The sequence below is a fragment of the Lagopus muta genome, chromosome 6, assembly GCF_023343835.1.
Source record: "Lagopus muta isolate bLagMut1 chromosome 6, bLagMut1 primary, whole genome shotgun sequence".
Lineage (NCBI taxonomy): Eukaryota > Metazoa > Chordata > Aves > Galliformes > Phasianidae > Lagopus > Lagopus muta.
Window position 1 is genome coordinate 40,690,587 of NC_064438.1, and position 26,683 is coordinate 40,717,269.

A 26,683-nucleotide genomic window follows, 5' to 3' on the forward strand; every position below is an offset into this window, starting at 1 on the left:
ACAAACTTTCTCAGATCTTCCTTTAATACCTCAGGCAATGCTACAGGTTTGAGGCACAGTGGCTGGAGGACTGCATGAAGAAACAGATCCGGGGGTGTTGGTCAACACTTGGCTTAACATGAGCCAGCAGTGTGCCCAGGAGGCCAAGAATGCCAATGGCATCATGGCTGGTACCAGAAATAGCGTTACCAGCAGGAGCAGGGAAGTGATCGCCCCTCTGTACTCAGAACTGGTGAGGCTGTACCTTGAGTACTCTGTTCAGCTGTGGGCTTTCCACTACAAGAAAGACATTGAGGCCCTGGAGCACAGTCAGAGAAAGGCAATGAAGCTGATGAGGGGGTCTGAAGCACAGGCCTTATGAGGAGTGGCTGAGGGAACTGGAAATGCTTGGTCTGGAGAAGAGGAATAAGGTCTCAGGGGAGACTTTATTGTTCACTACTTGAAAGGAGGTTTTAAGTGAGGTAGGATCAGCCTCTTTTCTTGTGTAACTAGTGACAGGACTAGAGGGAATGGCCTCAAATAAAGCGTCTGTTAATGAAGCTGTTCATGAAAGTCACATTTATATTATATTCTAAGCATAAAGCGTAACAGTATACATATGTGACAAATCTAAAGTAAAACTGGCATTGCCAACAAAATTAGGAATTCCATTGTATGAGCACAGCAGGAACCACAATCATTAAGGCACATTTATCTGCAGTTACAGATGAAGCTATCCTTCACTTTTGTCACCTGCTTTTCAATATGGTTGGCATTGTACCTCACAGTACTCAGAAATATGCAAAAGGAAGTGACAGCAATGTTTGTCTTCATGCACATGTCTAAAAAGCAGGGAAGACTCGCATGGAATCTGTTAGGTTCATAAGACCGGTGAGCAACAGTCCAAGAGCCCAGTGAAGATTCCCTGATTTTGATACATGAACAATATATGACAGAAAGTAAAATCCACAATTTCTCCCTCCCAACAAGCACCCACAAAACCACACATGACCTCAGCGTAAAGGGACTTACCTGAATTTGTAAGTATCTGCTGAACAGGAGTAACACCAGCAGGGAGAGCCAATGTAGCTGCAGTGGCTGCAGCACTCTGAAATATAAGAAAAGCTTTTTAAGAAATGTTACAGTCAGTGTTCCGTGTTACAATGTATTGCCTGAAAATATGCACCTCTCCTGACCTACTAATAAAATACCATATGGCTTAAGTGGCAGCTTTACATTTTCAAAGCAGCTAAAGACATGAGCCTACAAATCTGAAAATAAGGTACTTAAGCAGTGATTATTTTCACTTGTCTTGTTTCCACAAGGAGCAGCAATCAGGTTTGCACTTTTCTTCACTCTACAAATGATCTACATTTCAAGTTCCAAATAACACAATTCTTTCAAGTGAATATATGCACACAGCATACTGATTGCTCACAGAATGACTTATTTTTTCTCTCAAGACAGCTGGTTAGAAGAGAAATCCAAGAACTCTCAATGGGTAATGATTCTATCTTATGGAAATTACATTTTAACACAATTCACATAGTTCCAAACACAAAAATCTGCATTAAGTCCTTGACTCATATAGGGGGACGAATTTCTCCAGAGGTTTTTCTACTTCAAGTGTCTAACTGCAGTTATCTTTTGAAAATCCTCCCTTTCCTCACCACAGAAGAACCATGAGAAATTACCCTCTGCTACTGAAAGGATATAAACTTCATTGCTGGGCAGAGTACATAACATCCTGATTATAAGAAATATGATTCTCCCCTTACTGACCGATCCATATAGTAGTAATACCACTTCCAAAACAACAGAAAAACAAGCAAAACTTAGCAGTGGTTTTCTGCATTCACATATCCCAAAGGCATATAAATAAATTCTCATTAGTCACTGTTCTCCAAGACATTTGAGGTCAGATACATTATTTAATACCAACCTAAAAGCTTATTAGAAACACATAAATATTCCAACTCTTTCATCACAGATTATTCATTGAATAGTAGTCTTCTGCAGTTTACAGTTCTTTTGTATTTTGACAGCACCTGAGTTTTAAAATCCTCACCACCTCATTTTTGCAATATCCATCAATAAGATTTAACTAAATAAGAGGAAAAAAATGTTTAATTGTTCTACAGAAGTTAGAAATTACATTGAAATAGTTGTAAAATGCTTTAGGAAAAGCTAGACATTAGCATGCTCTCAGCTTCTGAGTACATCCTTCTACTTGAGTAATGAAGTTCAGATTCTTTTCTATAATAAGGTCAGCAGGTAATGGAGAACTGAAGGTTATGCAAGTTACCAATGCCTTGACTAATCATGAAACATTGCTTCATATGTTTTTACCAGAGAAGTTGTAAAAATGTAATAAATTTTGGTTTTAATATGTTTAACTATTATTAGCTGTTGTTTTCAAGAACCAAGTATATAAATATATTTATTTTATCAAGCCAGGGCATTTAAAAATAAAAAAAACAACCAAAATTAACTTCTTGAGAGAAATGGATAAATGACCAGACTGCTATATATTCGACTGTAAATTAATGAATCTAAATAACACGACCATAAAAGGTGGATCTGAGTTGCTAAATAAACTTTCATTTGCTATAAGCTTAGACTTCAGAACAGTTGATGTTGTTTCCTGTATCTAGGAAATACAATATTTGTGTCATTTAATAGTGTTGGATTAGTATGCAACAAATAAATCATACAGCTTTACACCAAGAGTACTCCAATTTCCAATTTAAATAAAGTTTAGGCTTACCACTCTTGGAATCATAGGATCATATCATCATCAAGGTTGGACAAGACTTCCAATATAACACAGTCCAACCATCCACTTAAAGCAGAGGATCCACGTAAGCCCTAAGCTTTGTTACTAAAACTAAGTTATATATACTAAAACTAAGTTTTATAACTAAAACTGGTTACTTCTAGATTGTCATTTCAGCAGCAGAATTCAGAAAGCAGACAGAGACAGACAGTTTCATCGTTCCCTGCTTTTAAGCATCTGATGACTAATACCAGATTTGTGTTCACTATTCAGTCAAAACAACTTATATAATGACAGCATATAGATGTATAAGCCTCGGCTTTTCTTACCATGCCCGATGCATTCATGTGTGGTATCAGCTTGGAATCTGGCACAATAACCTGCTGCTGAGGTGCTATAAACCAGAAAAATACAGCACTTCATGAACACTACACAGTCTGCCAAAAATAACATCCAAACCAAAATAACTTAGAAAAAACATCACACAAATATCAGCTGAGCTTCACAGCAAAAACAGCTACTGAGCAATCTTTGATCTTACAGTTCGGTAAGTTTTACCAGAAAGTTTTACTGTCAAGACAATATACAACAGTGTCACGGATTTGACCAGATCAATCTATGTCCGTGACAGGGGCGACAGGCCTCTGCCCTCCCCCCCCCACCCCAGTCCCACAAAAATGGGAAGGAAGGAAGGGAGGAAAAGAGCAGCGGCAACAATCTATGGAGGAAAACTTATTTTACTATAATATTGGAATACAAAATAACACAATGTATACAATTTAGTAGAAATTGAGATTAATAAATCAGACAAGATAAAAGAGAGAGAGTTCCAGGGACCGAGTCAAACCTGAAAAGCTTGGAATGTCTAGGAAAGCACCTCCAGCACCCACTGCAAGGCAGCAAGAGAGTGCCCCCCCCACCCGGAAGGGTCAGATCCCGTGACTGCTGTAATGTACAGGGATAGGTACTCGGAACTGGGGCAGTGACACTTTAATGCCCCGTACACTACATGATGTTTTGATGTGGAATACTGAAACCATAAAAAACAAAAACAAAACCATAGAACCATGACATTCCACCCCTTATTCTACATCGTTACATCATGCTTAAAATATATATACATATATACAAACAAACAAAAACTGATTAAAATGCATTACTCACACATGGCTATATATATATATACATAGAATTACTGACTGCACTCCCCCGGCATCAAGTTTCCTTGTGGTACACATTGGACATCCCCATTCTTCTGCATTACCCACCAAGTGGATCCTGGTCCCTGGGCAAAAACTGTACCACGGAGAGGTTTGCCCTTTCCAGAAGCTGGAAGAACCCAAACTGCCTTTCCTAACATGCTCTTTACATGTACAACAGGGACTTTATCTCCCTCTACGGTATGTAGGGAACTGGATTGATTAGGACCATCACGATTGATAGATCCTCTGGTATTGACTAACCAGGTGGCTTCTGCCAAATGCTTCTCCCAGTGCTTAAATGTTCCGCCACCCAGTGCTTTTAGCATCGTTTTTAACAATCCATTGTATCGTTCAATTTTACCAGAAGCTGGTGCACGATAGGGAATATGGTAAATCCACTCGATGCCATGATCTTTGGCCCAAGTATTTACAAGAGAATTTTTGAAATGAGTCCCATTATCTGACTCAATTCTTTCCGGGGTGCCATGTCGCCACAGGACTTGTTTCTCGAGACCCAGTATGGTGTTTCGGGCGGTAGCATGGGGTACTGCATAGGTTTCAAGCCACCCAGTGGTTGCCTCCACCATAGTAAGCACATAACGCTTACCATTGCGAGATCGTGGCAAGGTGATATAATCAACCTGCCATGCCTCCCCATATTTGTACTTTTGCCATCACCCTTCCTCCCAGAAAGGTTTCATCCTCTTGGCTTGTTTGATGATGGCACATGTTTCACAGTTATGAATAACCCGTGCAATGGCATCCACAGTTAAATCTACCCCCTGGTCTCTAGCCCATTTGTATATTGCATCTCTCCCTTGATGACCTGAGTCTCATGGGCCCACCAAGCTAGGAATAGTTCACCGTTGTTCTGCCAGTCCAGGTCTATTTGAGCCACCTCAATTCTGGCAGCTCGGTCTACCTGATGGTTATTTTGCTGTTCTTCAGTAGCCCGACTCTTGGGCAAATGAGCATCTACATGGCGCACTTTTACAACCATATTCTTTGTTCGGGCAGCAATGTCTTTCCACAGTTCAGCAGCCCAAGTAGGTTTACCCCTTCTTTGCCAGTTATTTTGCTCCCACTGCTGTAACCACCCCCATAAGGCATTTGCTACCATCCATGAGTCAGTGTAAAGATAGAGCATTGGCCACCTCTCCCGTTCAGCAACATCTAAGGCTAGCTGGACAGCCTTTACCTCTGCAAATAAGCGTCTCTGATTAACCGTGACAAACCTGTAGCAGTATCAGTTGAGACATTTGCTGCCGCGTTTCATTCAGTTAGTCCGTCACTTTTGAGATAGCGGCTACAGCAGCATGAATGGGGGATAGCAACTGTTGATAGTTTTGGAGCGTAAGAATTAATTCATAAATTAAGGGCGTTCTCTGTTGTTCGTTGTATCTGTCACACGCTGATGTTAGTGTAGCAGCATATTTGTCCAGTGCTGTTGTCACGAGTTTCTGCCACATCTCAGGCGTCGTCCTCACTTTTTCAGGGTCGCGGTTTTGGTGTGGTTGGTTAGGAACAAAGTCAGGGTCATACAACATTTCCACCACGCCTATTTCCCTCAAATACTGGATACCCTTTTCCACTGTATCCCATTTTTTCATCGCAATCTTCAAACCGTTTTTGAAGGGATACTTTTCCTTCACGGCTATTAACACTCGTTCCCAGAGGGAGGCAGCCTCATCCGAACATCGACTAATTCCTCTATCAATAGCTGGATCTCTGGCAATGGCACCTAGTTGGCAAGCTTCATTACCATCCAGAGATAAGCTATGGGCTCCACTGTCCCAACAGCGAACCAACCAAGAAACAAGAGTTTCATTCAGGCGCCGTGTAAACTCCTTTCTTGAACCTTGGATTTCAGTCATCTTTAGAGGCCGGCGAGTAGTAATAGAGATTTCCTCTTCATCACTCTCTTCTGCATGTCTCTTAGTTTTCCCTTTTGCCTTTCGTGATGGTGGTGGTTCTGAGGAGGGCCCCTCGCCTGGATCTTCCTCCTCCTCCTCCTCTTCTTCTCTTTTTCATTCAAGACGCGAAGACACACGTTTCCATTTCTTGCCCTCCACAGGAGCAACCGGTATTGTTACTGGTGTCTCCTTTGATTGATTAGATTTGACTTGGGGATTTTCCCCTTTGGCTTGAACCTCAGCTTGGAAACTCTCTCTCTCCAGAATGGTATTATATAGGGCACGGTAAGCACAAGCCAAACCCCAAATAAGTTGTACCTCCTTAGATTTATGTAAGCCGCATAGTCCCTGACTCAAATACTGGCTTAGTTTCTCAGGATCCCACAGGTGTTCAAGAGTAAAATCCCATGACACTGCGGGTCCCCATGCTTCTAAGACCTTTCCTAAACCTCTCCATATTCCCTGCCAATCATCATTCTCTAGTTTTGGAGGAAACTCCTTCCCCTTATTACGAATGCATAGGAATACATTCAGGAAAATTGATGACATGCACACGCACACTAACATGAGTATTAATTCAGGGTTCAAAAAACGTTTGACAAACCGAGAAGAAAACCCAGAGACTGGTCTGAACATCGTGTTGTTTGTAAAATTAGCTATTCCATTTTTGGGATGTAGTTGTTTGTGAAATTAGCCATTCCTTCTGGGATGTAGATGTCAAAGTTCAAATCATACCACATTGCAAATAGGTAAAACATAGGTGTCTCCATCAGTGCCCTTAGGTAGTTATATATGAATGCAATTCCACAACACACAAGTGTGAGATGGATTATTGGCCAGTAGGTTGTGACTAACACCATTGCTTTTAATCCTTTACCCAGCACCCCCAGGATAACGAGTGGGTTCATCGCTGGTGCTTGCTAAAAAAGGGTTAATGAATTGAAGCTAACAAGAGGAGGGGGAAAAAAAAGAAAAAAAAAGGCACTACTCAGACTAAGTAGTGCTCAAAGTTTACAAATATCCCAGAACACTGGCAGTATGCCTAAACTTTCAAGGCCAGGTTTTCCAGCACAGAAACCTGAACTACTGATAATGCTCCTTAACTAAGCTCTCTAAGAGAGAAAAAGAGATTCGTTCTAAAAGCTAAAAAGCAGCGGCCCCACGTTGGGCGCCAAAAATCTGTCACGGAGTTGACCAGATCAATCTATGTCCGTGACAGGGGCGACAGGCCTCTGCCCTCCCCCCCCACCCCAGTCCCACAAAAATGGGAAGGAAGGAAGGGAGGAAAAAAGCAGCGGCAACAATCTATGGAGGAAAACTTATTTTACTATAATATCGGAATACAAAATAACACAATGTATACAATTTAGTAGAAATTGAGATTAATAAATCAGACAAGATAAAAGAGAGAGAGTTCCAGGGACTGAGTCAAACCTGAAAAGCTTGGAATGTCTAGGAAAGCACCTCCAGCACCCACTGCAAGGCAGCAAGAGAGTGCCCCCCCCACCCGGAAGGGCCAGATCCCGTGACTTCTGTAATGTACAGGGATAGGTACTTGGAATTGGGGCAGTGACATTTTAATGCCCCGTACACTACATGATGTTTTGATGTGGAATACTGAAACCATAAAAAACAAAAACAAAACCATAGAACCATGACAAACAGCAGCTCTGAGATGCAGTGTGGCTATTCTGTCTTTTACAGATTTTACTTCAATGGCTTCAATTATCTACTCTGACCCTATGTGAAGTAAAATTTAAAACTTATTTCTGAAAGCTATTACAGCATTTTTTTTAATAAACTTGCTGATATTCAGCATCAGTTTTCCAAAAACATCAACTACTAGTGATCAACTCTCAAAAAAACAGCCAAACAAAAAAACCCACATACACACAAAAACAAAAAAATATTACGAGGACTGTTGCAAGAGAAAGAGCAAATTAACAGGACACAGCAGTTAGCCTCAGTTAGATCTTAGCATAGCTGTTAAACTTGTGATCTTCATTGACTATTTAGCGTAGCGTAGATGAAATATTATCAACCACCTGGCTCAGAATTGTTTTGGTGTGATACAGTCTATTGATCACAAAAAAGCATCCAAAAGTCTCCAAACTCATTGACAGGAAATTAGAATATGACAAAGCAATATGAAATAATCATCAGTATAGTATTCTCAATCTAATTCTGTAACAAAGCACACTGAAGTACAACGCCCTTGAAAGATTCAATTATGGGGAGAGAAGCCTCACAATCCTGTACCAAGATCGAAAGTCATCTCTCCAATTTTCACAAAATCATGATCACATGCCAGAATTACACACCACACAGGAGGAACCACTTACTGTTGTCCCAGTTTCACTCTTTGGCTGCAACAGCCCATGAAAAGAAACATAAAGCAACTCACCCAATTCTTACACCACATCAGCTCCCCCACAGAAAAGGGAAGTCATGCAATAAGTAAAACTGGAAGTGTCTGAGACTAAAGTGCTTTGATATTCAAATTCATTTATCTTTCACACTGTCATTTGGTCTTAAGCCACAGTGCAGGGTAACAATAAATCAGTTTAAAATATATTACTGTATTCAGTATCATTCAAGACCAGGCAGAACGTGGCTCTGGGCAACCTGGTCTAGTGGTTGGCAACCCTGCACATAGCAGGCAGTAGAAACTAGATGATCACTGTGGTCCTTTACAGCCCAGGCCATTCTATGATTCTATGAGTCTAAGAATCAGGGGAAGGGATTTCCATATTAGTGGTGGGTAACGTGGTCAAAAGAATCATAGCTATTCATCTAAGCCACCACTAGAGGTCCAAGTAAAAACGTCTGCAGAGTCTGTCAACTAACTAGCTCACTTCAAGATGCTTCTTTCTAGTGGTCTTAAATACCAAGACAAATTTTATTCCAACAGTTGCAACTGATTTATATCCAGGAAAAAAAAAAAAAAAAGAAAAAAAAAGAAAAATAAGAAAAAAAACAAAGACCAATAACAGGTTGCTTTGACACTAGCTCCCCTCTGTTTTAAACATAAACTTTTTGGGGGAGGGAGAAGAAAATCAGTTTAGTTCCCTCTTGTGCTTATGTAAACAAGGCTCTGATCTCTGAAATCTGATAAAAATTGAAGTCCCTTATTATCACAGATAAATATTTTTATGCAATCGATGTAACAGCATACGATAACTCAAGCATTCCATGAGATTTTTTTATGCAGTAAGCAAGCAGTGAAATCTAGTAGTATTTATAATTCTGTAATTGAAATTTGAAAATGTTTTCCTACATGTTTCATTGAGAACTTGTAAAACAATTACTACAAGAAACACTACTCTTACAACTAACCAAAGTGTATCTTGAACTCCCACTGTGCAATCTGCTAAAGCGGCAATAAAAAGCCATTACGCTTTACAATGAAAACTTGTTCTAATATGAAAAACATACCCTATATATATTTTGAGTGTTTTTCATATCCTAGCATCCATTTTTGCTTAATGAACTCTTTTGTTTTTAAAATTTATTTGCTCTTAGTGGCATTACCATCTCCTGAATAAATTGTCAACTGCTTCTGTATATTGTCGTGAAATCAAAAAGCAGTTCATGGATTTTTGTCACAATCTGAAAGTTGTGTATTATGAAAAAGTAAGTTACGCAGAAAGAATTCACCTTTTTCAAAATCTTAAGTATATTCAAGACTAAAAGAAATGCCAAGATACTTTCTCATCTAAACAGCTCACTTGATCCATTATATAGTGAAGTAGGGGCAAAGTCTCACATAAAGACCTAAAGTTACCTGCAAAATCAACATTCTTCCCATAAATCTAGAATATGCTAAGTAAGGAGTTGGTCTAATTTGAATCTTTTCAAAGAGAGGTTAGAGTGTAAGCCTGACCTTGCTGAGCTGCTGGAATAAGAACCTGTTGTGGCTGAGTCTGCTGCTGCACAGTCTGCTGTGGCTGAGGTTGTGTATGATGGTGGTGGTGATGATGCTGTTGTTGCTGCTGTTGCTGCTGCTGCTGTTGCACCTGCAACAGAAGTTGCTGCTCTTCTGAATGGAAGCCATCTACAGCCTTGGACTGCATCAGCTTGTTCTCCCACAGCTAGTTTGAGAAAAGAAAGAGAAATCTCTGAAGATTTTTACTTTACAGGATCTGTAAAAATACATCCAATACTAAAAAATTAAATTTGTTTTCACTATTTATCTTATGCAGTCTATTTAGCCAAAAAGTCTCTGGGCAAATACAGACCAAGGAAAACTCCACATAGGTAATGTTTTAATAAGAGGACCTAAATAGTCAGCTAAAAATAAGCTTTAATATTCATTTTTTTTTAACATTCTAAACTTTAACATTCATTTTTTCTTCCATTTGTGGAGGAACCATAATAACTCTTATAGAAGAATGAATCAGAAAAATCTATTATTTATTAGAGGCTTTCCCAAAGCTACTTCTTCATAAAACTCCTCAATAAAAGTTGCTTCAAAACATACCAATAGAAACTACTAGTATACCCAAGATAATATCAAGCTGCACAAGTACTGACAGTTTTTGCCATGACATCAAACTGTCTCTCCAGCCCTGTAGCTCTTGATGTCAGTTTAACTCTTCCAAGAAAAGCCACAATCACAAAAACGCAAATACAGAGAGGCATAAGTATTCAATAAATAAGGGCATCCAGGACTACTGGGACCTGGTAAGAGCTCCCTAAGCCTTCTTTTATTTTCCTTCTTTACCTCTTTCTTCATTGAATCTTTTCTGACGTGACCTGCAGAATACATCTGTAACACACTCCTTCACTAAGACAAAAACATCAAATGGAGTAGACATGCTTATTTTTCCAGCACAGAAACCTTTGGAATTGTTTACCTCTAAAATAAACACATCTTTTCCTTTTTTTTTTTTTAAGATATAATTTTTCAGGGACTGAAGTGGTTACACTGTTGATTTAGATGCCCACTGTTTTTTTATGTCAAGTTTTGTCATGTCAAATCAGGGGAAGTAAACAAGGTGGGCAGATACTTCTGTAGAGTAGTATAGTCCAAATGATATGGGACTACAAACACGTAGACGAATATAGTGCTTCACTAAATAAAAATCAGCATTTTTACTGCACACAACAGTAGGCAGGACCAAGAAACATCTGATGTATTGGTCTATTAAAAAAAACTTTCAACTTACTGTTTTGAGTTCCATAAGAACTTGTTCATCCACTCCTTCATCCAGAAAAACCTCTCTGACATCATTAATGACATCTTCAATTACAGACCTGTACAGTTTAGGCTTAAAAAAAAAAAAAAAAAAAAGTCAGTATTACTTCTATTTTTTAAGAAATTTAGCATTCCAACATTAGATCCTCCCTTTCTCCCACCCTCCAAAAGAGTAACCTCTTACAGTTGCTATACACTGCATGTTTCTGAATGACTTAAAACATCCAAGAAAGTATAAGTTAACACAAACAGCTCTAACAAGATGGAAAGGGAAGGGAGAATTTACTATCTTTTGTGTCAAAAGAAACTTCAAGCCATAAAGAGTGTAGTTCTAAACAAGGAAAATGAGATTGTTTACCATTTGGAAAATTTGTTTCCTGTTTGCTAGTGTACATGCTGAATATATAAAAATATTTCCATGAATGCAAAATATGTATGTCAAAGTTTTAAAAAAAAAAAAAAAAAAAAAGGAATCTCAATAGCTCTTGCTACTAGAACAGGAATCAAAATATAGCTCAGGATGAGCTGAGCTGAAAAACATTGAAGCCCTGGAACTGCAAGTATCCACACACAAATGTCCTTGCTTAACACACCTCATTGCAGAACCTACTGAAGACAGGATATCAAGAGAGACAGACTTTTGTTTGCAGTCAGTACTTACGTTTCTACATTACACATTTTTCAGGGGGCGAAACTACACACATACTATTACACTGATCTCATGTCTAGACTGCCATTGGCAAAGCTAACTGTCAGTTCACTTCAGCTGCCCAGAGAGGTGGTGAATTCTCTACCCTTGGAGGTGCCCAAAAGTCATCTGGACAGAGGCCTGGGCACCCTGCTCTGGGTTGGCCCAGTTGTTCCTGCCAACCTCAGTCACTCTGTGAATTTTAAAACACAAATACAATTTTAAGAGGAGTAGAAATGTTTAACTTTAGCGATTTGTGAGTGACATTTAATTCAAAAGCCACAGGATAACTGTATTATTCAGGTGTACTTTATAACCCAACACCACTGCCTGAATCTCTGTACATGTGTAAGTCTCAGTGGTATGTTGACTGAGTTTAATACGTGTGCTATCTAATTGTAAGGTACAATCGTGAGCTCTGAGTTAGGACCAACCAGCAGCCTGTGAATCACACATACTTCACTGATGGAGGCTGTTCCTTGGGCTGAGTGCTGACTGTTTCTAAACTAAACTGCAACTAATTACACAATTATTTTAGATGACATCTTCCCCTACTCTGCTCCCATCAGAAATGATTCCACTTGCATCAGATACCTTGTATGCATGAAAAGCAATCTCCCTATCCTGGCACAGTGAGTTCAGTGCTCTGGAAGGGCTGTTCTTAAGGTGCACCAGCTGGGACTGCACAGATTTACTGCTTGCATTTAAAGCATTTACTTTATGCATACACAGTTGCTTAATGCATCCCTGAAGTGCTGAATTTGTTACAAATATGCTAAAGATTACATTGCACACGTTATGAAATACAACCGTTATGTCTCTGTTATGCACATGGCTTATCAGTCCAGAACAAAGCTGAGCAGCCAATAAGTAGGAACCTGAAGTGCATTGGCATTATAGCCTATTTGGAAGCCTGGAACCAGGGTACTGTTTCCTGAAAGCTGCTTAGTGCATTACACCCACAGTGTTTTAAACAATGTCTGTGAGCCATGCTTTGGTAGTTTTTCTCAAAGAAAAAAAAAAAAAGGAAAAAAGGCACCAAAAAGATAATGCATCACTCTGGTCTGAAAATCCACAGTTCAGCATTTTGGCGAATGGCATGCTATCAGCACTCTTTTTTTTCTTAATTTTAGATTTTATCAGTTTGTCACTTTTCCACTTCAAAATATGCCAAGGAAAATCAAGGAGCTGAAATGTCACAATTTGCCCTGTCCTTTACTCATCTCTGCAGAAACTTTCTGGCCTCAAGTAACAGTGGATGTTTGCCATATTTAAAAATTACCTTTACAGAAGCTACATCCAAAACTCAATTTCTCCAAAAGAAAAAATCTCAGTAATCAATAAGATTATTTTTCTCTCAAAACTGTATGGCATACTTTTATCTAAGCTGCTAGGTACAGCATTACTGGTACTTATAGAGACATCTGAAACAGCCTTTCAAATCCTGCCTTCTCCCGAGCACTGGTACTTCAGCTCTGTGCTGTGAGAAATACTGAGCATCATTAACAGGATTATTTTTCCACTTAGACTTAATTCATTGCAGATGCAAAAAGACATTCTACTTACTGTCATTAAGTCCTATTATTCCTATAATTAAACAAATTGCATATAGCTTACACAGTTCAACTAGAACAGAAATGCTACTTGACCTACTGTTCATATTGTTTCTTATTGTATTAAATGCATCTGTTTCTTAAAGCCCAAACCATTCCTCAAATAAATACACTTATCCTTAGGTACATGAGTTCCTTCACTTAAGTCAGTGGTGCATCCTTACAACCGAAATTATACATGAAATTCCTGGACAATAGAGATGGCATTTTCTCCTTCAGATATCTACTGTTTTATTACTAAAGCAGACTCAGCACATCAGGCCCTTATTTCCACTAGCAGTCACCACCTCCTGACAGGTGTCTCCATGAGGTGTATTTACAAGTATCACTCAGAATATAAAGCCCTGAGAAAAAACACTGACATTCAGGCACAGCAAATTGGCCCTACAGCTCAGCAGTCTGCTCTGTTGTGGTCACACAGTATCACAAGATACAATACACTCACTGTTATATGATTAGTAGGAGAAGGAGCAAAGAAAATATCTACACTTTATAATGAAATAGTGGCTCAGTCCCTGTGCTTCCTGATATCACATACACATTTCCATCATGCTCAGATAAACCCTGGCTGTGCACAGCTGTACTGAACACCCACGAATGAAGCGGTGCTTTTCTCAAGAGCCGTCTATGGCAGAATGGTGAAAAACAGCATAAAATGCTACTTCTACAGATGTAAAACTAGACATAAAATTATGGAATTTAAGAATGTAAACCTCAACCTTTAAAAAGGAAGTGCAGTGTACTTTTTTAGATAGGCAGTAATTGTTGGCTGTAAGTATTATTTATGAGATGCTCAAGTTGTTTATACAAACTACCTACATCCCTGGAGCTGAACGACCATCATTCATTTCATGCACTGCTCACTCAAAAGCTGAACATGGGCACGCAATTACTAAATGAGCCCCCAGTGGGCCTGCGAGTTGCATTTTGTCATAAATTTTCACACTCAATCAAAGAAAGCAAGGAGAACATAACAGAAACTTAAAAGATTGCTCTTAAAATAATCGCGCTTTCATCTGGTTTGTATTAAAGTGCCTCCCTCATAAAGAGCACATTACTGTAAACTTCAGGCCCTTTTAAGAGCAAACACACTCAAATCACTCTTCAATAAACACTACTCCAAACACTTACTATAGATTAAAGACAACAATTAAAATTCCTGATTTATTAGATGCAACCACAAACACATAGAAAAGATTTGAAATCTCATACGTCCCCCTCTGGGAACATACGGAAATGATTATATTTCACTTTCTCTGTACATCTTGTAAAGAAAACTCTGAGCATGGTCAGACTGCTACACGCACACGCACTCCAAATCAGAAGAGCAAGCAGGGAGCTATTTTAAGCAATGCCACATGCCTTTGGGGGCTGCACTTCCTACATTCCATCAGTTCCAAGGGGAAAAAACCAGCACCTCTCCCTAATTACTGTTACAACTCTTAGGATTTGGGCAGTTTGGGTTTCCAATAACCAACACGTTACAAAGGAATACACACTGCACGCGTTATGCATCTCACAGCAGTTTTCTCCTAGTTATTTCTGCAGTTATCCCTGAAATGTTACCCATCTGTTTCTCCTGTCTGTGGAAATACAGCTGGGAGCTGTGTGACATGAGAACACCACACTGCAAAGGTAACTACTTTTAGTCACAATTACACTGAAGAAGAGTGCAAAAGAAGTAGCATATAAAAGCTATGCTGTAAGCAATTAAATGTGACACCCGTTACACCTATACAACGTAATTACCTTTGTCACCTGCAAAACCTTATACCACATAAAACTGTTACCATGTCATACGCATCCCTTCCTAGGAAGGACAGAGTTGATCAGATGCTGACACACCAGGCCCAAAATCTGCTGTGCTGCAGTTATCAGCTGGCTGCAGTACTTCCACACATTCTTGCTCATCTTCTGCAACTTGGAGGTACGTATGGTTATCATTACTACAGAAAAGAACTGATTTTTACAGAGTGCTGCACAATTGTACTTTTTCCTTGGGATTTAAGCTCAACAGAAGTTGGGCTCATTTTAAGTTCCTGTTATTCTAAACACTGTGATCAAATACAGGCACCTTTCAGCAGCACTTTGCAGAATTTATGCTAACACAGAGATGCAGCACTGATAAGCAAGTTGTTGAAACAAAGACATTTATAAGTGCTGTGAAGATCATTCAATACAGAGATGTAGTTACCTATTAGGTAATAACTTGGTAGAAAAAGAGACATGAAACTGCTAACTTACTGTAGAGACAAAGAGCCCTTGCTATCAGTTAGAGAAGAAAGCCAGCAGTTTGTGTGTAGAACAGCTAGCAGATTTGGATCACGCACATTCAGAAACTATCCTACCAGCAGCTGACCTGCATGCAATGGCTCACTGCTGTCCCACATTTTGTTACAGAACAGTTGATAAAATAGCAAAGCAATGCTACTTCCTTGCAATCAAATGAGGGTGGGTTACAGGTAAGATTTTGGATTTAAAAAGGAAACTCTGTGTCGTTTGCTTTTATATTCTGCTCTCTAGTACTAAAAATATTCTAATTACTTCAAATAATAGAGAAAATTCCAAAATCTTCCAATACATCAGTATGCCCCATCAACTTCAGTTACCAGAAGCACATAACAATCATTCACACAATCTGTGCCCAGGACCAATAAACAGAACTTCAATATTAATGCTGCTTTTGGTACAAGATCTGTACTAGACACTAGCGAAATGCTATGGAACAATTCCTGCATCTCTCCTTGCCACGATGGGTAAGAACACCTAAGTTCTCCTTTCCTCATCCAGCAGCAAAACTCCTTGGATGACCACAAGGGTACAGAGGGCTACACGCTATGGATAAAAAGACACATACACTAACAATTAATTAAAAAAAAAAAAATTAAAATGGGGGGGGGGGGGGGGGGGGGAGATTAAAAAGGTAAGCGTTTTCAGAAGGCCGGGAGGATGGCGGTGCCCTCTTCGTGCAGTGCACAGCCACCCGGCACCGAGAGCCGCGGGTAGCGCCGCCGCTCCCCGAGCACGGAGCAAGGCAGGAGCACAAACCCGGAGAAACCCAGAGCGACAAAAAAGCGCGGCCGGCAGCCTCCGCCGCGATGCACGCACCTCCCAGCCCGCTCTCGGCGGCTCTCTCCCTATTTAAAGGCTGATGTGGTGTTTAAATGGAGAGGCGGTGACGTGGGGCTGGAAAGCACCTTCCCATCCTAGCAGAGTCTATATTAGAGAGCGGCAATGGCTCTATATAAACAGGGCGGCCACAGGGAGGAGGAACACAAGGAGCGGGCAGGCAGAAAGGCAGGGGAAGCCATGATGGATCCGAGCGCCACAAGCAGGGCCGCGCCTGCCGCCGGACGCCGGGTTTGTGCCGCCGGCGCTCGGGGCGGGGGTCGGGGCCGGGGGCGCGCCGGGGACGGAGCGGCGACCGAGGGGCGATGGGATCGGCCGTGCGTGTGACTGCTTATTGCAAACCGGAGCGAGCCGTCCCGCAGCGAGCCGCCCGCCAAGGTGCAGAAAGCACGAGAAGGGACACAGGGGGGCGAGAGTTTTCTTTGTAAAATAAATACTGCCTCGCTTGCTGCAGAAAAGTTCCGGGCCGGGCCCGGCGGACCGCTGCCGCGGGGCTGGGACAAGTGCTTTTCAACCATCGTCTCCTTCCGACCAAGCAACATAAAATGGCTCCAGCGGAGCCCGGGCTGCCGCCGCCACCGCGGCCACCGCCACCCCGACACCTAGCTCGCCCCCCGGACGGGCGCGGGGCCGGCGGCACTCGCTCCTTCCCCGGGCGGCTCCCCCCACCCCCCCTCCCAACCCGCCCGCCCCTTCCCGCCGGACCCCGGCCCGCGGCGGGCGGCCCCGGCCTCTCCCCCGCGGGGCTCCGTCCGCCGCCCGCCCCCGGGCCGCCGCCCCGCGCCCCCCGCTCCGCTCCCGCCGCCCCGCTCCCGCCGCCCCCGGCTGCGCTCTCCCCGCCCCGGCGTCGGGCGCCACAAGTTGTCTGCCGCCGCCGCGCGGGGAGCGGCCCGGACCCCGCCGCCCCTTCCCGCCGCGGGCCGGGGGGGAGGGGGCCGGGGCGGCCCGAGGGACGGGGGTGCGGGGGAGGGGGCGGCGAGCCCCGCCGGCCCCCTCCGCCCGCGCCGACCGCGGGGCCCCCCTCGCCCCCCGGCCCGGTCCTTACCACGGGGTTTGTGTTAGTCGAGCTCGCCATGTCCCGAGCCCCCCGGGACGCCCCCAACCGCGGGGGGAGTCGCCCCTAAAACAATAAACCTGCCCGGCTGCGTCCCCCCTAAGCCCGCACGTCCCGCCCCGGCTCACGGGCAGCCCCGCGGCCTGGCCCGGCCTCGTTCGCCGGCCCTGGGGCTGCAGCCGCCGCCGCCAGCCGCCCGCTCTGCCCGCTTCGCCCCTTTATATAGCGAGAGCCGAGCAGCTGCGCGAGCGGCCAGAGCGAGCGGGGGACGCGCGCGGGGGGGCGGCAGATACCGCGAGAGTAGCACGCGAGATCGCGCCGCGCGGGGCGCCGTCACGTGAGGAGCCCGCCCCGCCGCCATGACACCTACTGAGGCGGAAGTCCCCAAGCGAGGTTGCTCGTCTGCTTGCCGCGCCGCCCGCCGTACCGAGGCGGAAGTCTTCCCACGCTGCCCCGGCGGGCTCCGCGTCTCAGTCCCGCCCCGCGCGCGACGCTTGCCGTCACGGGGCTGCCGAGGGCAGCGCGCCTCCGCTCTGCGGCCCGGCCGCCTGCGATGGGCCCAGCGGAGTGGATTTCGGCGGGATGCTGCCCACCGCGAGGCGGCAACTAATAACTGCCCGGAGCGAGCCGGAGGTCAGGGCGGGACATGGAAATTCACATCGCCTCCGCTCGGTCTGTAAGAGTGGTTTGCTCCTCGGTGTCAGCCCCTCACTGTGCAGTTCCAGGTACGCAGGAGCCCTGCCTGGCCCAGCAGGCGCTGGTGCCTCTTGTCCCAAGCCTTGAACTGGCCCTGGATGCTCAGTCTCTCTTTACCTAGGCTGGTGACAAAAAGCAGCACAGAGACCGCAGGAAGAGGCAGGCAGCAAAAGTAAAATCACCTGTACCTTGCTTGCATCCAGGTCGTGCTGTAGCCCATGGGCCCTCACTTGCAGAATTGCTTCTTTAGCAATTCCTCACAGAATCTGTGGCACTGAGAACTCCTGGCTTGCTGTCAGGCCTCTGCCATTTGTCTTGGCTTCCATTTTTGCCCTCTTTATTGCCTTTTCTTCCTTTTTCATCCCTTTGCTTATCCCCTTTCTCCATGGCAACTTGCAAGACACATGTAATACAGTAAAGTGTTCTAAACCACGAGGATCTTTACATCAGCTAACTTTCCTATGTCACCTTCACCCAATCTTAAGGATAACTTCTGAACACAGCTTAGAGCTCCAACAGTAGCCCACTTGTATAAGACCTGCTCAAGCATAAATTGAAACCAACACTGAATTTCAGCCCTGCACTCAAGGAATCATGTTACATCCATCTCCTCAGAGGAAAAAAAAAAAAAAAAAAAAAAAAAAACAAACCTGTACTACATACCATATTTGGCACATTAACTTCAGTCTGAAGTCCCACCTACAAGCTAGCCCAAGTAACATGTTTAGTAACTCCTGTCTGGTAGCCTATGACCAAAATTAATTTGTTAGCGGATACAGGAGACCTTCACATTCTATCCTTCTAGATGCTTTAGTTCTGTGGTAGTGAGTACCGTTCCCTTCTGAAGGGAAGACCTTACAGAGGCATGTGACTGATGAACCAACTCCACTGTTTATGGCACATACTGCTGGAGCTCCAACAAAAATTACGTGGGACAGATTTTTACCATCCTCTACTGTCAATTCTACTTCTTTTTTTTCTTGGAATTTTCCACTTCCACAGCATAGGAGTGATGAGAGTCTGCCACCTCAGCAGCTGTAACTCATGATCTAACCTAAGTTGTACTGAATAAGCAGCAGGAATTGAGATGCTAGTGTTATTTCACCCTGATGTCTCCAATAAAAAGGCAGTAATCTCTCGCAAAGGATTTGTGAAGTGAATCTGTAAATTGTCCAACACTCTTGGCCTTCCATTTTCTACACTTTAAATAACTGCACAAATGATCATGTAAAACTTGAAAAAGAGATATCAGTGAGGGCATTCACATCCAGAGTTCACAAATAGTTTTAGCTGCTGAAGCGACTGACACTCCACCACAAATTAATCCAATTGCAAATAATACCCTTCCTCTTTTCAATATTAAGCACTGGGTACCTACAATTGCTTTCCCTAGATAGACCAGAAACCCCACAGCTTTCCAGAGTGACTCACTGTAATTCAAAAACCAACATGGACACTAACAGCAGTAGTAGCTCAGTAGGGTATCACATTCCTTTCAGATCCTCCAGAAGGTCAGATCAGTGGGCAGATCCAGTCATGGTTTCGACAGATACCAGAATCAAGTTACTGTGTGGCATTGTAACCCACAAGCTCCTTTAACGAGCACTGCTGTGAATCAAATCAAGCCCCTCATGAGAAATTCCCCCTACTGAGTCAAGTCAATGGTCCACCTAATTCAACAGCAATTCAGCTGAGGGAAAACAAGTGAATTAGACACTTTCTGAAATCTGTTCATTCCATGCTACCCCAGCACTTCAGCTGCCCTACTGTATTGCTGTTAATGAATTCACTTCAGCATTGTCAGGATTAACATGCATGCATATATATACTTCACTAGCAACACTGATGACTTAGCATCATTAGCATAAATTACATGCAGCATTACTACTATAGCTAACTATTCTTTGTTTGCCAGTCATGGATCACGTTAAGCCTGCTCGTTATCCTGTCTTCTTTCTCTCTAAGGTTTCTTACCATTGCCAACTCAGAGTAGCTTCACCAGATATGGCCAGTTATACATTTTGGCCATTGCACTAAGGCTGAACTGCATAGTGATGTGTTATTACACTTCATGCCCAAAGCAAGGGTGTTGATGTTTGGGTACACCCCTTCCTTTGCAAGCAAATAGTTCCAAAGAGTGGATAATATGAAGGAAAAACTTCTGTCCAAAAATCAAAAGCTGATGCTTTCCTGAGGAATAAACAAAGTTCACACTCAACCCTAGGTGCAATCACCTCTCTTTCTACTGAAATCCACAAACTGTTTTTTATAGCTAATACCAACCATGCAGGAATACCTGTTGATACAAGAAGCATCCCTCATTTCTTCTCAGCAGTGAAAGAAGGTGACCTACCATTGTGACATTAGCTTGCCAAGACAACACAAAGGGAACAAACTACACCTATATTCTTAATGCATCTCCTTTGTCAGAGGACCTAAGTCACTTAAAGGAGATTTTTTCCTGTAAGTTGATTGAAGGAATCTGGAGATGAGGGAAGAAAAAGAAAATAAAACAGTTTTCTTCATTTGTATGCATTATTTTGATTACAAATCTACTCTAAATTTATTTGCAAGCTGTAATGTATTGTTCTTCTTAGGTATCTCCCATATTTTGCAAAAGCAGAGCTCATGTACAAGTATGTGCTAATCTGAGGAGCTAGGGTGGGACACAAGTCTAAAGACCTGAAGTTGCTAAATACCTGTGATTTCCACTGAAAGCCACCAAGTTGCAAATGAAAACCATAAAATTTTGATTCTAAATCAAAGTAGATTACATTTATCATCTTCATTTATTTATTGTCTTTTGTTGTTCATCTGAAAATAATAATAAAAAAGAACGAAAGCTACCATTCTGTCTCCCAAGAGCAGACAGTGAATGAACCTAATCTCATTCTCCTGGAGGAACCAATATTCAGTCATCAGAGTGCCCTCATTTTTTTCTGTGAAAACATTACTGATCAGATAGTGAAGAATAGCAACACCTCATGTTAGATAATCTAAGAGTCTTTTACAACTTCTTAGCTCTCAAACCTACAGAAAAGCTCATTAAGTACAGCTGTGTCAGCTCATTCCCCTCTGCCCTGGGCAGAGAGAGTGTTAAGAAAGGAAAAAATAATTCATTTCAACCATAGTAAAGGAGTGCAAACCCATGATGTAAATGTCATGAACTGAGACTTACTAGCAACATGCATTTTGTTTTTTCCATATTTAGGTCTTGTCCATTGTACTAATCTACTATTGTAGCTTTCCTGACAAAGTCTCCCTCTACATGTACAAAGGCAACTTACAATTTAGAGCTACTGTGTTACACTGTTTCCTTAAAAACGAGGTAAGTCAATGAATGCTTCTCAAAAGTCTCTGAGGGTGTCATCAGTCAAGGAAGTAAACTTTTTGTCCCAGACTCTGAAACAACAGTTTTACAGTAGAATGAGATACACATATAGTTTTAAATTGCAGTAGCACATCCTAAAATGATAAAACAGAACAAATCCAGTCTAGAAAAGGTAGTTGAAGAAAAAGCTGCTTGAAGTTATGGTTGTACATTGTGAGTTTAGAACTTATGTCCTTGTCATGGTTTTATGGCTTGTTACCAGTATTCCACATCATAACATCTTGCCGTGCACTGCGACTTAAAGAGTTAATGCTCCAATTCCATGGATTGTTGATACTTCTGGGTTCCTGGTTTTCAGAAGAATTACACCTCCCAAAAGACTACTGATCTGTTTAGAGGCAAAGATAAAATAGCATACAAGTCATGAGATTTGCTCCTTCTTTTACTACTTGTCTCTGCAGTGTGTAGTCCCTAGCCATCTCACCTTCAGCATTAGAGTAAGGCTTTTGGTTTTGGACATTCTCTCTCTCTCTTTTTTTTTTTTTTTTTTTTTTAATTGGCTTCAATTCCAATTATATTTTACTATATTGTGTTATCTTGCATTCCACTGTCATATTTAGTGAATTAACACTTTCCGTTAGCTCACTTCTGCCATTTTGTTTTTAGACCCATCTCCTTACCTTTTCCCTAACCCTCTTCTCCCTCTCCCAGGGCACGGGTCCCTCTGCCCCAGTTAGTTATGAAACTGGACTGAACTGGCCCAGAAAAATGTTGACAGTTCTCTACAGTGAACTTGCTCTCATTACTTCTACACACTATACCAAAAAGAATGCAACTTTAAATAAAAATGAGATTTTTTTATTGGTGTGTTCCTACAGAGCTGAAAGAATTGTAGGTGGTCCAAACCACAACTCAACATTTTGGGCACAGGCAGAAGATAGCAGTATACACAATATAGAAGCTTTTCTAGATACAACTAGTAGCCTTCAAGACTTAGAAGCTACTAAATAAACTTCATTATGTGCCAGCATTTCTTCTATCAGTGTTGAGATGTTGCATAAAAATCCTTTAATTAGAATTTAATAAGAAAATATTGAATGAAATTTTTCTTCTAAGAGCCTGCTCTACAGAGTCTCATAGTTGGAAACAAAAGTCTGTAAGCTCACATCCCATTTGCCTCCAGCTCTAGATTTACCGTCCAAAAAAAATTTAAGTGAGGCAGAAATTGGATTTTATAGGTTATCTGAGTCTTATTCAAAGATACTTCAATTTCTGTGATGGATTTGCTCTTGTATCTAGAATTTGAAGCCTGACAGTGCACTCCACCAAAGCACACCAACACCAAGCTTAAGAGTCCAACATATGCACAATTCAATCGTCCTCATCAAAGCCTAAAGAGAGCCAAACCTTGCTCTAGAATAACATGGTTTGTGTCTACTAACCTCTTGGAAGGTTGGAGTACACAACATGTTGTGCTAAACCAGGCAAGAGCTGGCAAGGATCTTGCTGCACACTAAGCCTTTCTATCACGATTAGGCTGTTAGAGCCTCAGGCTTGTCTTTTTACAAAGTACTTAAAGTAGGAAGCATGGAGAATTTAGCTTTAATACACTTTGAGACTGTTCATCATTTGATTATATGCAGTTGTTTGAAAACAACTAATAAACATCTTGCTTATTAGAGCATGACTTAACAGGATGATAAAACTATGCACTTAGTTATACATGCAATGCCACATAGCTACCTAGCTACTTTAAAAAGCTATCTTCCTCCTTCAGACAACAAACACAACTTTCACCTTTGCTGAGGCCCTCGTTGGAAGGTGACCACCTATTGCTGTCTCTTTATTACACTTACTCCTGTCCCTATGTACCCACAGAGGCAGTCTTAGGCCTTTAGAGAGTAAGGATCAATATAATAAAATCCAGGGGGCAACCCAAAGTCTTCCTTGTAAAGCTACTATAAGCAGTTAAACCTCTTCTTCTCAACATCACAATTCCTATCACAATCTTAGCACAAATTCCACAAATGAAATTTTGCAAAACTCTTCATTTTCTCGGAATTCTCTTACCTCCTCAGCTTTAGACTTTCACTTTCCTTAGCCTCCCTCAGCTTAAACCTCAAAAAAAAAAAAACACTCAGTGTCTCACCCCATGGTCATTATAGCAGCTGTTTCTAGTGGCTTAATCAGTTACAGCTGGAGGAGGCAACAGGCTTTTTCTAGGCTGTTGCCACAGGGTACATTTATTTACACCTCAGGAGAAGTTTCTGCTGGTATGTTTATAGATCAGAGATACGTAGTTTTCTTTAAGCCTCTGGTTGACAAAACTATGCTAAGTTTGAAGAGACCAAATAATTGAGATGTTGATGCTGTTTTTCCCCAGTTCCAGTGCATTCAGTAACAATGTGGGTTTTTTGCATCCATACTTCCTTTCCGTACAACCCTGTGCTTATTTCATCCCTGTACCACTGTTCTCTGCTTTTGCAGCTGTGCCAGTTCCTTGCTGTGCCATTTATTTTTGTTCTCTGCAGGCTAATTTTTAACCTGGATCCGTTTCCTGATCTAGTTCATAGGGCAACCCCACAAAAGACATTAGTACAACTGCAGGAGCTGACAGGAGTAGAAATAAGTGACCAGTGAAGGAAATGTTTCAAAATAGCATTGTTTGCCAAACGTTTTGTCAGAAAAACCTCCAGGACTTCTTTATGTTGAAAAAGAATCACTCTTTGCTGAAATGCACACTCCACTTGCTCTAAGCAAGCAATAATGCTTGTAATGGGAATGTTACTAGTTTTATAGTAGAGATTGCTTCTTTGTTTTGCGTGTGTGTTCAGGTTCAGGCCTTCTGTTTAGATTTCTACAAAATAAATGATTCACAATGAGAATATAAAGCACTAAGTTATTTAAATAGCTAAAAAAGCCCCTAAAATTCTGAAGACTGAAGTACTTCTGCAGAGGTGTGAGCTAAAGGAGCCCATTCAAGTTACATATTCTGTCAGTGCTACCTTGCCTAAGTGCTTTTTAAGGAGTAAGATTAATCACTTGGACTGCAACTGTTGTGAATCACAGCTACTCAACTGTGATGAGGTTCTGACAACAGCCAAAGTAGTGCTGGCTCTGAGCCAGGAAGCCTAGCAACAACCAACTCAGGTAGCAGAAAATCTGTGTTTCAAATGCCAATTCTCCCAGTATACAACATCCTACATTACTGATTCTAAAGCAAAGCATTACCCAGCGTACTGATAAATGTTTTCACCAATTACTGCCATGTATTCTGGCTCCAATGTGTGGAGGTCCACAGCAAAATTGAATTCACTTCAGCAGTTATTCCTGATTTATGCAGGCATTGGAGGATGAAAGATTAATAGTGAAAAATTTGCACAGTGATCTACAGAGTGACTTCAGGAGCCTTGCTTACCTCTTACTCCATGTGATGTCTTATGATAAGGTAATTGCCATGGAGTATGCCAGAATACAAACAGACAGCATGTAACTGTGACAGGATGCTGGTCTGCGTATATCATAACCCATTCATTTGGGAGTGCATATGTACAGTGTGGGCTAGTCCTTGCTTGCAGGTGAGAGGCTGCAAGTAGGACCAGTTTGTCCCATGCTAACACATTTTTTGCATCAGTAAACTAAAAATTAATTGTGCAAGGCAAGTTTGCTCTTCTTTGGATACTCACTGACTCCCAGGTAGGAAGTCAGTGCTTCTGTACCCAGATGAGTGGCCTCACAAGTCCCCTGAATTGCTGAGGATCATTCAGAGCTGCTTTAGGGGCAAGCAGGCAGCACATTTCATGGAAAAATAGGGATGTATCCAGACTATTTGGAGGTGATACTATGTCCTCTCTGGGACTCAGCTTGCAAAGCATCATGCAGACATGACAAATCCTTTTTTTTTTTTTTTTTTCTTTTTTCCTTTTTTGTCTTTTTTTCCTTTCTTTTTTTTTTTTCCTTTTCTTTTTTTTTCTTTTCCCTGTCTGAGTTGTAGAATTGTTTTTCACAAGACTGGATGGAAATTTGTAGAAAACAAATCCAGTTCAGTTTTGGCTGTGTTCAGCCTTCCTAGCAAGGAACAGTAAGCGTGAACTTGGTTGTGGCCATTCCATGGCTTAGGAGCAGTTAGTACGGAGTTCCTAATTAGTCTTACAGGCTAATTATCCTACTGGCAAAGCTGTACTAGTGTGACTGCTAGGCAATCAAAGACCCTGGCTTAGAGAGAAAGGAAAACAGCAGGAATAAGCCAGCCCAACTCATCCTGTAATGGAGTTATAGAACCCTAGGCGTTTATTGCCACTTCTAACCTGTGACCTATTTCCAGAGCTCCTTTCCACTTGAATCTTCATGCTAAATGGTGTGTAACCCGGGAGTCTTGGGCATACAAAGATTTTGACAGCTGCAAACATACAAAAAACAAAAACAAAAACAAAACCGTGGAGCTGCTCTTACAGATCTGAGATCATATTTTTCCTCAGCTGCTTCTTCCTACTCCTGCCTTGCTGCTCTAAATGAAAGATTGTTTTTCTGTCTGAAACATCATCTTCAAGTACAAATCTTCCTCTACACGTTACGACTTACTGACATCAGCCATCTCATTTTTCCCCAGAGGCAGACTCTAAACAGAGTCACAGTCAGCAAGTCTGTCTCCATTTCCCTTTTCTCAAACATATGTAGCGAGGCATCCCATCACATCCACTACTCCTGCAGTGTTGGTTGCTGTTTTTTCATATGGGCAAAGCACATGATGAGCAGAAAGCAATTTTTCCAGTAGAGAGCATTCAGGCAACTTAATTTTTTATCTAAGGATTGTAAATATGCTCTTATCCATGCTACTACTCAGTATAGCTCAGTATGGTTCCTGAAAGAATGAGGCACAGATGATGTGGTATCTGAGGAACAACTTGTAAGCTTGGGAAGGGTGCAGTTATGGCCTAACAGCTCTCAGGGGAATTGCCTGGGGGTTTCTCTGTGGGCAAATTTATCCCCAGGCTGAGAAGTTTGCCCCTGAAAATGGCTTCTCGCAACCCATCCTATCCAATGCTCTCAAAGAGCAGGTGAGCAGATGCCCAGACACATTGTAGGGTGGGAAACCAGATGACATG

At 42.1% G+C, this 26,683-nt stretch overlaps 1 protein-coding gene across 1 annotated transcript in view; it reads right to left on the reverse strand.

The window, feature by feature from the left end:
- GTF2A1 (general transcription factor IIA subunit 1) overlaps window positions 1-17,814 on the reverse strand; it is a 29,291-nt gene extending 11,477 nt beyond the window's left edge. Inside the window, exons 1-5 of the mRNA XM_048947567.1 lie at window positions 17,543-17,814; window positions 11,039-11,140; window positions 9,754-9,961; window positions 3,085-3,149; window positions 1,012-1,087 (exon numbers count right to left, since the gene is read on the reverse strand). Of these exons, the coding sequence (XP_048803524.1) occupies window positions 1,012-1,087; window positions 3,085-3,149; window positions 9,754-9,961; window positions 11,039-11,140; window positions 17,543-17,572 (481 nt within the window). The 5' untranslated portion in view covers window positions 17,573-17,814. The remainder of the gene's footprint in view (window positions 1-1,011; window positions 1,088-3,084; window positions 3,150-9,753; window positions 9,962-11,038; window positions 11,141-17,542) is intronic.
- Between the last annotated feature and the right edge of the window lie 8,869 nt (window positions 17,815-26,683).